General features: G+C 36.9%; 1 protein-coding gene across 1 annotated transcript in view; it reads left to right on the forward strand.

Moving 5' to 3' along the window:
- Positions 1-9104: 9104 nt before the first annotated feature.
- LOC145666744 (lysyl oxidase homolog 2-like) overlaps positions 9105-12907 on the forward strand; it is a 205882-nt gene continuing 202079 nt past the window's right edge. The window contains exon 1 of the mRNA XM_081734287.1: positions 9105-10211. Within this exon, the coding sequence (XP_081590413.1) occupies positions 10001-10211 (211 nt within the window). The 5' untranslated portion in view covers positions 9105-10000. The remainder of the gene's footprint in view (positions 10212-12907) is intronic.

Here is a 12907-nt window from a genome sequence, read left to right on the forward strand (position 1 = left end):
ACTGTTTGCATGAAGGATGACAACAGCATCGCCATTCCTATCAGATACTCTACAAATTGGTATCGTTTCGATTTTCTCTTGTACGAAGGTCACTACGAAAGTTTGAGATTTGAAATAACTTATATGCTTAAAGACAATTTAAAACTTAATATTTTCTCAAAGTATTCACCATTACACTGTTGTACACACTTTTGCATAGTCGAAAACCACTTTTGGAAGCAGTGTTGCCAGTCTTTTTCTTCAAGTGTTGAAAGTTCATTCTCGTAAGTCACTACAGCTTCTTCAGGGCTGCAAAATCTCTTCCCACGCATGCGATCTTTGATCCTGGGGAACAGAGAAAAATCACACGGGGCCAGGTCTGGGCTATACGGCGGATGAGTCAAGTTTGACCTCCGTAGATTATAAAAATTGAATTGTGATTTGGCCGTATGCGCGGACGCGTTGTCATGATGAAGCAGGATCCCACGCAATCCAGTTCTTGGACGCCGTTCCCGAAGCTTCTGGAACACTTTTGTTAGGCAAACAGTGGTGTACCACTGAGCAGTAACAGTCCTTTGTTCTTCAAGTGGAACAGTTGCAACATGGCCAGATTTGGAGAAGAAAGTTGCGACCATCTTCTTCCTCACACTTCGCGGTCGCTTCACTTTCGTGGGTGGATTTTCGTCTGGAAAGATCCAAACTGTAGACTGGCGTTTATTTTCAGGATCAAATTGATAGATCCAAGTCTCATCGCCAGTAACAATGTCAGAGACGCGTCGAGAATTGCCTCCATCAAATCTTGCAAGCATTTCTTCACACCATTCCACACGCATGCTCTTCTGCTGTTCAGTCAAAGTGTCAGGCACCCAACGAGATGAAACCTTCCTGAGCCGAAGATGATCATGAAGAATTTTTGTTACTGCTGCCGATCCAATGTTCACTGTAGATTCAATATCCTTGAAAGTTGTTCGAGGATTTTCTCGAATCATTTGTTCCACAGCGGCAATGTTTTCATCTGACATAGCTATTGCCGGACGTCCAGCTCTCTCTTCATCTTTAAGCGATATCCGGCCTCTTCTGAATTCACTAAACCACCGAAAAATTGTAGCACGGGAAGGAGCAAGGTCCCAAAATGCCCCCTGCAAACGGTCAAGGCTTTGTGTCTCGTTCAAACCACTTTTGAAATTGTAAAGGATCATTGCCCGAAAATGTTCTCTTTCGAGTTTCATTCTAGACAGCCGAATACTGCTCATATCAACAAACAAGTGAAGGCAATACGGCCACGCCGATAAGCGAGGCGAGTGGAAACTTGCTTCGCTTCTTCGCTCTGGATACCACTACCGAACGCAATTGTTGGAATTCAAATACTGTGCCACAACAATGCGTATCTCAAAACTTTCGTAGTGACCCTCGTATAGACAGCACGCGAAGGACAATAAGAAATATAACAAATTACAAAGTAAAATAACGAAACTAATTAAAAAGTGACACAAGATAAAGAAAGAACTACAAGTACTCAAGGAATGGAGAAAAAAATACCCGATTGAATGTATTGTCAGTAGCATTTAAAATGCAAAATTAAGTATCGAAAGAAATATAAAATAAGCAAATGAAACGACTGATAAACAAGTGTCTTACTTCTTAATTAGAAAAGTGAGTATTAAACAAAATCAGATGTCCTCAAAGATAGCATGGACAATGAAATGATGATGCAGAAAAAATATTTGTTACCACCAAACCACCACTCCTTGCTCCTAATTTCACTACAAAATACAACAGGCACATCATACAAATTGTTAGTATTTACGTCGAATGCAGCACTATCTACTACTAGTTGAGAAAACGTGGCCACAGTTAAAAATGAAATCTGGAACTTTACTTAACCAAGTTTTCACTGATTACAGCACCTCTATCACGAAGCGAATAGAACTACCTAGTGGCTAAGCGGTTAACGTCCCAGCCTTTGGCGTGGGAGACCCAGGTTCGACTCTTGGCGGATCGCGTAGCTCAGATCCCACGTTAAGCTGTAGATTTACATCTAAAATGGTTTCGCTCCTAAAAGAGACGCTAAACTCGAAATCAAAATCAAATCAAACAAAATAATAATAATAAAAAAGAATATTCATGTTTCGAACAAAATTTACGTATTTCACCCTGTCAAATTCAAACCTATAACAAAAAATCAAGATCCCATTACTGATTTTTTTCGAAGTTACTTCCTCTGAGAGAGGCAGTGTGGGCTAATTATAGCACAGGTGAATTTCACTCTTTCAAATATTTACTTTTTATTTCGAACATTCTTTCGTCCGATGCTTATTTCTTAAGATATTTTGCAGTTTCAAGTTTCACTTAACCTTATATATATATAAGGTTTGATGAACATAAAAGCAGAAAGAGTGTTATAGAAAATTTCCCCTTCTTTCTTTAGGAGCGGAATCTTCGCAAGCACTGAAACAATCTTCTCCACAGTTTCTCAATAAAAAATAGGAAATTTTAATATTATGGAAATAATCCCTCTTTTTCCCCTTTGGGGGCGGAATTTTCCAAAACGATGGAACACGGCTATTTTTAATGAGTTTATACCCTGAAATTCATCTACCTAACTTGAAGGACTCTTCAAATAGTTGTATTGGCCAAAAAATTTGAACCTCCCTTTACTTTCTTTTGATTCGTATTAGAAAAAAACTAGGGATGGCCAAAATTTTCCGGAATCCGGATTCCGGAAATTTTGTTTTCCGGAATCGGAAAATTTACTTTCCGGAATTCGGAAAAATTCCGGAATTCGGAAAAATTCCGGAATTCGGAAAAAAATCCGGAATTCGGAAAAATTCCGGAATTCAGAAAAATCCGGATTTTGGAAAAATTCCGGAATTCTGAAAAATTCCGGAATTCAGAAATATTCCGGAATTCAGAAAAAATCCGGAATTCAGAAAAAATTCCGGATTTCGGAAAAATTCCGGAATTCAGATAAATTCCGACATTCAGAAAAAATCCATAATTTAGAAAAAATTCGGAATTTTTCCAATTTTACTTTCCGGATTCCTGGAAAGTAAAAATTCTGGAATTGGCCATCCCTAGCTAGTAGCTGTTAAAAGAGAAACACAATAATGAATATATATACTGTATTAGTTTCTTGTAGTTGGATATGTCTTTATCACTTACGTAGACAATTGCTACTGCAGTTATTTACTGCTTTATGAGGAAGGTCTTACTTTCATACACAAAAAAGTCGCCGGTATGTCTCAAACATTATCGCTTTCCCACCTGCAGCTGCTCCAAAGCACTGCAAACTACTTTTTAACCAGGCGAAAGGCAGTGAAGGAAAAGAAATCTCTACAAATATTCTAATAACATTCGGTTATTGTCAACATACCTACAGTGAGCGCAGAAAGTGTTCGTACACCGTGCATACTTTATATTGAAAACAGCTAGCATGAGAACGGGAGGTGGAAAATATATATATAACCAGAATTAAGACTACACATTCATACATTTTATTTCTATATACAAGAGAAAGGCCAAACAAAGACAATCACTGTTTTGTTCAGAAGAAAAGAGAAAATTTCTTTTTTGTAAACGCAAAAAGTCACCGTACACTTATGATTGAATTAATGCTTATAAAGTATATTACGTTATTTAATATTTTGTGGGATTACCCTGTGCGTTAATGATTGTCTGTAGTTTTCGTGGCATTGATTTCACCTGTAGTAGTTCGTAGTTCTGTAGCTTCGGGACTGATTATGTCCCATTCTTCTTGAATAGCTTTTCTCAGGCCCTCTTTAGTAGAGAAGCTGTGTCTTCTGATTCTTGTCTCCAGAACAGACCATAGATGTTCTATGGGGTTCATGTCTGGGGATTGGGGAGGTGTGCGAAGCTGTTTCAAGGTATTATAGAGTAGCCACAATCGAGTATTTTCCGCTGTATGTTTGGAGTTGTTGCCTTGCTGAACAATAAATTGTTTTCTGTGCACTAGTATGGAGATTTTCCTTTAACATGTTAATATACACTTTGTGGATCATCACTCCATCGATAAAGTGGAGACGACCCACTCTTGAGGCACTCATACAACCCCAGACGAGCACGGACCCTCCTCCGTGTCTTACTTTAGGGACGAGATTTTGAGGATTCATCTCTTTATTCACCTTGCGTCATACCATACGCCTCTCATTGGATTCGATAAGATTAAATTTACTTTCGTCCGAAAATATGACCCTATTCCAGAAAGAAGCCTGATCCCTTATCTTTATACTCCTTTTCAAACTTTAGTCTCTTTATACGATTTGTCTTGTTCATCCATAACATTTTCCTGGCTATCCGACCATGATACCCTGCAAATATTCCGCACTGTACTGGCTGATACTTTAACACCGCGTGTTTCCAGATCCGTTGCCAATTGCACAGCACTACTTTTCGGAACCTTTTTTCTTTCCCTAATAATGTAACGTTTATCTTGTTCACTCAACACTCTTGGTCTTCCAGGTTCTTTTTTTTTTCGCACAGTGATAGAAACATTATACATCGCAATTATTGTTTGTACTGTTGAACGAGGCCTGTCTGCAAGGTTTGCTATCTTTCTCAAAGATTTACCTTTCTTATGCAATTTAGTAATTACTTTTCTTGTCTCCTCATTTGTTTCTGTTCGGTTGCTTCCCATTTTGACAGCCCACCGCGCAGTTTTTTTCACTCCTATTCACAACTAAACTCATTCTGTTATTCGTCATGCTATACAGAGGTGTATACTCAGGTGAATACTAGTGAACCCCAGTTGTGGTATCTTTGTTTCGTATTCGTACGTCAGGTGTACGATCTCTTTTTGCGTCTACTCTATACACTTTCTACGGAATTTATTTACTTTCTGACCATTAAACTTGTCTTTGTGGTTCTTTATTGATATATTCATAAAGCTTAGTTTTCATTATTCATATTGTATGTGTTATTACACTTCTTAAATTTTCTGTTTCTTTTTCGCAGGCATTCTCGTTTCAATAGCATAGGTGTACGAACACTTTCTGCGCTCACTGTATGTACAGTAAATACAAATTTATAATTTTTGACTTTACGAAGTATACAATGTAATTGTTCAATAATTAACATAAGCAGGTATTCATTAATTTATATTAATATAATAATTAATAAAACTAATAAGCGGGTGATTGATGACTCAGTGGTAAAGTTTTCATCTCTGGTATTCTAACCCAGGACATGTGGGTTTTCGATGGCTAATTTTGTGTTCGAAAATTTTTCCGGTGGTAGGCCTACTCTTGGTTGCTTTCTTAGATTTGTTCCATCATCACTCATTAACGAATTTAGTTTATCAAAACTCTATAGCCATATATTCATTCTGTCCGTCAGTGAAACAAACAGTCTCAAGAACTATCTGATGGATTACCATCAATTTTGGCCACGATGTACAGAGTCAATAGTTAAGAATCGAGTTCCCTGATGAATGTAATATTCAAACCGGAAGCGGTACAAATCAACCATTTCCGGTTTTAACGTTAATCATTATATAGTAAATGTGGTAATAGATAGCGAGAAGCGGTTTCCAGTAATCGACATATATAACATTCATGTAGATAGAATGTTACCCAATTTGTGTATCTGCTGAAAATAATGAGCTTAGGTATTTAGAGAGCATTTTCCGCTTTAGAAAATGTGTGCTTCGTAAAGAATGTAGAGAATTAGCTGAGTCAGGCACGTAGCTAGAATATGGTAATAGGAAGTGGGGGGGGGGTCTGTCACGAAATACTGTGGTTATTTACCAGGGGCTCAATCATTCTAAACTATTTTATTGGCAACATATATTGGTTCGTTTAGCCAAGATTTCTAATGGAGGGATGATATGAAATACTGTGGTTACACACCAGAGGCTCGATCAATCTAAATATTTTACTGATAACATACCCATATTGATTGGTTAGGACAATAAAATGAGGATATATTAGTAAGTATTTTAATAAGAAGCTATGAAGAAATCTCGAGTAAAAAAATATAAAAAAGTATTGAAAAAGATATAGTCTTCCGAGGTCATTCGAACGGTGTCGAGAATTTTGCGTCTGGGAAATTTGCGCCCTACCTCAAGAACAGGGAAAATTGCGCCTGCAATGTACCTCCACCGGGAAGTTTGAGCCCTGCGAAATAAAAGAACCTATTGGAGCTTACGCATTTGCTCGGAGGGGCTGACATTACAGCATAAACAATCCTCCCCCCACAATCATGCCATTTGTGATTTATTTTCATTGTGGCTATATAAGGGGAGAATAAACTTCAATATAAGCCAAAAGAACACAACGGATCAACGCAATCACTGTTTCTTCCAGAGATGATTTTGGGGGAACACTGGCCTCCCCAGAGCTCTCAGAGTGCCCCCTCGGAGGAGACCAAAATAATACGTCTATAATATAATAATAAATAGAATAGTACCAGCAGTGACCCCCTCCGGAATACTAAGTGTGCCCCCCGGAACATTTTTTCTGAAAGAACGACTGAACGCAATTGTGTGTTTGAAGTGTAATTCCAGCAAGTAAACACACTGTACATAGTTTTCTTGATAATATTACTGAACTGATTTTACATTCACTTTACATTTTCTTTTCTATATTTTGTGTCCTGAAAAGCCAAACAACTCGCAAGGATTGTGAACAGAGATATCTGGGTAGAGCCAAACAGCCTTTTGTAGATTAAATTATACTCTTTGATTATATTAATAAATAATTATATATCAGTCATTTATACTTTTATTGTAAATTTTGTAGTATAATGAAAAATTTTATTTGTATAGATTGCCCTTTAGTGAACTAAAATTGTATTTTTTTTTCATTTGTTCGGAATATTATAACGGATGGAGTAACTCACTGAGACGATGGGAGGCAAGCCTAGTTCAAGTGTGAGTGGAAGTTACTTTACACAATACAAAAATAAGTTGAATTGTAGGGCGCTAACATCCCAGTGCAAATATATAGCCGGCGCATTTTCCCCTCTTTTTGCGGTAGGGCGCAAACATCCCAGTGCAAATATATTGCGAGCGCATTTTTTCCTATTTTTGTGGTAGGGCGCAAATTTCCCGGGCGCAAAATTCTCGCATTCAAGGAAAATATAATGTCCGTGAAGTTGACAAGCCACTTATGTCAGACTCCAATTTCGACTTTAAACGTCGCTAGTGCTATGTTAGTGTTCGATAGTGACGCAAATCGTTAGTACTCCACAGATAACGTGTGTTTTTTAAATAATGGATATAAGTCTTCTAACTGCATGCCAACACGCCCACTTCTAAGAATCATCTCAAAAATGAGGTTAACCGTTAGAGCAAGTAAGTGCTCATTAGTGCCATTAACATTAGCGTTAATGCCTCCATCGTACGGCCCTTTGAGTAATAATAACACAACGCTCTTTGCTAGAGTCTCAATGCGTCCCTATATTCTCGCGAACATTCTGACATGCCCAAGTTAGTTACTTTTTTTTGCAACTATTGTTTATCTGTTATTGTTTATTGTTTATTGCTAGTCTGCAGAGTAGTCCTTACATTAATATGCCATTGTCCTTGATAATCATTGCGTATTTACAAGCAGTTTGTTATTACTGTTAGAAGATATCAAAAAACAACAGATAAAATCTACTACTTAACGGTTCATATTTTTCTTTTACAGTACATAAACGATTAATAATAATAATAATAATAATAATAATACTATTCCAGCATAAAAGTTATCAATTGCATCACACTGGCAACAAGCGACGCATACTTTAACTTCATAAAAATTCGTTTCTCACGATTTTCTGGAAAACTACCTATGATATCTTCATTCTGTCAAGTTGTTTATCTCAGTGTGATATATGTATTACCTCTGGACAATATCACAATAAAACAAAAATTAAATATTAGGAGTGCATCGTACTTTTGGACTACATCTCATTAACCATGGGAAGATTGAGTAGTGTATACTTTAGGATGTAAGTTTCAGCTTAACTTGCATCATACATTCTTAGGATTACAAAAAGGAAATTTGTTCGTTTGCATTTGAACAAAATTCTTAGGATTACAAAACGAAAAAATAAATTTTCCGAATTCCGGAATTTTTCTGAATTCCGGAATCTTTCCGAAATCCAGATTTTTTCCGAAATCCGGATTTTTTTCGAATTCCGGAATTTTTCCGAATTCCGGAATTTTTCTGAATTCCGGAATTTTTCCGAAATCCGGAATTTTCCGAATTCCGGAATTTTTCCGAAATCCGGATTTTTTCCGAATTCCGGAATTTTTCTGAAATTCGGAATTTTTTCGAAATCCGGAATTTTTTCGAATTCCGGAATTTTTCCGAAATCCGGAATTTTTCTGAAATCCGGATTTTTTCCGAATTCCGGAATTTTTCCGAATTCCGGAATTTTTCCGAATTCCGGAATTTTCCGATTTTACTTTCCGGATTCCGGAAAGTAAAAATTCCGGAATTGGCCATCCCTAAAAAAAAACCTTCCTTATCCCTTGCTTGCGTGACAAAGGGAGCATTCTGTCCAAATTTGACGTTTTTGCTAAGTTTTGTTCTTTTACGCAATAGGGGTGGACTAGTAAAGGCGTAGATTTTCAAGTAATTGAAACAATTCAGACACAAACGTTTTTTCGTGTTGAAAAAATTTAAGTACGCTTCTTGCTGCCTTTTAGACATCTAAAGAAAATGACGTCAGAGATATTAACAAATTTGTTCTGCCAAAAATGGCCTGTTTAACAATGCGAAAGTTGCTTCTTTTTTCCTTTGTAAGACCTAACAATCTATGTTTGGCTTTCCTTTTTTCTATGTCGTAACTGATGAATCACATCCACTTTTTCTTTTATTTCTTATTTGTTTCTTTGTACTTGTCGTCTTCCTATTTTTATTTGATACTTCACATGAAGAGGTGCTTGTGAATGTTCCCATTTTCTCAATATTTCTTTTTAAAATATCGTTTAAGTACGAACGGAAGTTAGGAAATAAAAGAAAGCGTGAAGAAAAGATAAAAAAAGACATATGAGCTGTTCGAAAGATTCCAAAATCTTTAAATCATCGGGAGTAGGAAATATAACCAGCTGTTTATGAAGTAGGAGTGGAAAGACTGAGATTGTGGGTTGGGAGGCAGGAGTTATGTATGTATCATTTGGTAAGTGTTTCCAGTCACGTAGACTCATAACAGAAATCTCGGTCATGTTTGTCGAGAACATCTGTCTTAATGTCAGTCACTTTGGTGTGGGATGAAAATTTTTCGTCTGCTATCTTCTTTGAGGCCTGAAAAGAACCTGCATTCTTTGCCCACACAAGGTCTTTTACACGAAAGAAAATCATTTCACTATCGAAACTGGAAGCGGTTGGAATATTGTCATTGAAGACGGTTGGCTAAGAGGCAGTTAAAAGATTCGCTAGTCGTCTCGGGCTCTTCATTTAGTATAAAGTGCGACTGTATGTGTTTGTGTATGTTTATATAGTGGACGACTACTCAACAACACATATGCAATGAAATGCCGATATGCCACTTCTTAGGCAGCAAGATTTTAAGTCTGTGTTTGATCGGTTTGCGAAGAACTCTTGCGAAATGATTTGATTTGGCTGCAAGAAATGTATGTAGATATACATATATGTGTGTGTGAAAACGTGAGAATGTGTGTGTGCAAATGCATGTATGTGCTATTTCCGAACACAGACAACATTATACCACCTTTATAGAGAAGTGCTCGTACAAGTACGAGAAATCTTGACGTTATGTTCCTAAGAAGACTGGAACTTGTGTAACAGGTATATTTAGTTTCTCAATCACCATGCGAGAAGCTAGCAACCACAATCTCTAGACTAGTCTGATACCATAAAAAATCGCAACTGCGTGAAAAGTGATGCCACTCCGAGAAGAAACAAAAAAAGAATCAACGAACGCTTATTCTGTGATACTGTTCAAACATCTCATCTAGTCTTTTGCAATCGCAATTACATATCATATATATTAACTACCGTATTATTTGTTTAAAAATTGTATTTTCAGAAGCAATTATTTTTTGAAATTAACAATGCCACGGGCAATATTCGGTTTAAAACTAAGTGTTGTATTAGTGATATGTATAGTATTTCTAATATTGGTTTCAAATGTCGACGCCAGAGGCAAAAAACGAACAAAACACAGTCGAGAAAAGAAAGCGCGGCTTATTAGGAAGTACTTGAAGAGCTTGAAGAGGAAAGAGGGTGCTGTACGACTGGTAGATGGGCGGGAAGATCATGAAGGTAGGTAGCGATTATCATTAATAATATTTTCAAAACTAATCTTCAATTATTTTTCAGCATTAGTAAGATAACATGTTTTATGGTAATAATGTTTTTTTGTTTTTTTTTTATAACTCTTCATTATATTTTTCGTTCTAAACGCATAGAATATACATATAAGCTGACAAAGGTGGATCCAGTTTATCCAGTGCCTTTTCCTTTACTCACTCTAAAGGTTAGTAACCAGTTGATGCATTTTAGATGTTTAAATTCCTATTAACTTGCCACGATCGCAATGTAATGACATGATGACTTTTGATCGCTTCCAGACAGAAATAAACTTTAAAAAATGAGTTTAAAAAAAACAAACAAACAAACAAACAAAAAAAACTAACGAGTCAAATTGAAAGAACAGTAGCTGGAAATTATTTATGTTAGATAAACTGTTGTAATTAAATTATAATAGACAATTAAGTCACTTTGTAATAATTTTACAAGTACTGTTATAGGTATCGAATTGCAGTCAGTCAGCATCAGGCGCATACGCAGGAATCTATCTAGGGAAAGATTCAAAGCTCTTCAGAGGGGAGGAGATTAAAACTCAATATGAGGATAAATTTAAAATTTGTAAAATCAGCCCTAAAATTACACAAAATTTAATAAAAACAAAAGTCAGGATTTCGAAGGTCCGGTCCCAGGACTTAACCCCTGTACACGTCCCTGGCCAACATAGAAAACAATGTCTAGAAAATGAAGGAACATTTAAATATACTTTGTACCATGCAGCTGCGAAATTTTCAGTCAAAGTGGGGAGAAAAATAGGACTTAGGAGGATTTAGATTTCTGGGTTTTCGGCCTCTCTATGGCCATGTTAGTCCTGCATGTATGAGGGATGAACGTTCCTCGGCGATCACACTATCCGAGGAAAGGAAATGAAGGTAGCGGCCTGGTACCTATACGTTAGGTACCATCACGGCATTTGCCTGGTATGGATGATTTGTCACCACTTCAATCAGGATGGCTGGCTTGAAAAAGCTTTCACATTTTCCGACCGACTGGTCCCACCGGAAATCGAACCCGGGACCACTCGGGAGAAAAAATAGGAGAGTTAATAATAATAATAATAATAATAGGCTAATAATAATAATAATAATAATAATAATAATAATAATAATAATAATAATAATAATAATAATAATAATAATAACAAAAAGTCACACTGGAATGCTTCGACCTAGAGCATCCCGAATTATTAAATTATGTGGAATTAGGGATATCGCTAATATGTATCATAAAGAGGACATGTTAATTACATATGAATTACTGTAAATAATTTGAGAACTTATGACAATAATGTCATTTTACTTACCCCAGTAACTGACTAATCGATAATTTTCTTCCAAAAATATTAAGTATTGGGATTTTTCCCTTATCCCTTCAGCATTTTTCGCCAGGTCCTTGTACCATCATGACTTTACAATTTAAAATAAGAAAGAAGTAACATGTCATTCTTATAGTTAGAGTGTAATCTATACATAAATTGTTTTTCTCATGAATTATCCCCTAGTTCTAATATTCCCAATACATCGGATTTCAGTCTTCGCGAAAGTTACTAGTTCTTATGTTCATTTTCTTTTCTTTCTTTTTCCTTAGTTTAACGTATTACCATTATGTATGAGATAGGTGATAATGGGGGGTATGTTTAGTACAAGGGGTCCAGAAGCACGTAAAAAACGCAAAATTTACAGGAGAAATGAGTGATACAAGTACTTAGACGTAACATGACGTAACCAAATTTAACCTAACCTAACATAAACCAACGTAAGCTAACCTGAACTAACCTAAAGTAACGTAATATTAGTAGAAATAAGCGAAATTCTATCATTTTTTGGAAAATTATGCGGGATTATTACACTAATATAACATAAGCTAAACTAACCTAACGTAACCTAAACTAGCCTAACCTAACTTAAACTAACCAACCCTACCCCAAACTAACCGAATGTGAGCAGAAATTACCAAAATTGTAACATTTTTTAGAGAAAAGAGCTGGACCCCTTCTGCTAAACATAGGCCGATAATGGTGCAATGACGAAAGTAAGAGGAAAAGGAGAATCCAGAGAAAACTCACGCACACACTGTTTGTGCACCACAAAGCACAATTGGCAGGAGCTGGGATCGAAACAGTGAACCCACTCGTCAGAGGAGAACTCTCTACCAGTGAGCACTGGCGCAAATCTCGGGGGGATGAGGGGGACATGTCCCTTCAATCTTGGAACTGGGAGGACGCTTCCCAATAATCCGATTTGAAATGTGTTTTTCGAGGAGAAATGTGATTTGTGTTTGAAAATGAAATCTTTAAGTTTCAGTTTCAGTTTATGAACTTCCCACGTTTATGCCGGTTAGGCAAAAGGAGACGGTGATGATGAGAAATGAATGAAATGGTGGAATGAAGAAAGTGGGAGGAAACGGGAGAACCCCGAGAAAACCAAAGAGCACGATGTTTATCCACCACAAAGTCCACACTGGGCGAGCTGGGATCGAACCAGGGACCCCAAGCACCGGAGGTGAACGCTCTACCACTGAGCCACCGCGCCCTTCGTGATTTGTGTTTGACTGTTATTTCACCTACATCGCCTGATATATAATATACAAGAGGTCCATCTCAGAAATCAGATTCACCGTAATATGAGTCTCATCCTCCCTCCCTCAGGATA

Source organism: Thermobia domestica, chromosome 12, assembly GCF_964235325.1.
Source record: "Thermobia domestica chromosome 12, izTheDome1.hap1.1, whole genome shotgun sequence".
Taxonomy (NCBI): Eukaryota; Metazoa; Arthropoda; class Insecta; order Zygentoma; family Lepismatidae; genus Thermobia; species Thermobia domestica.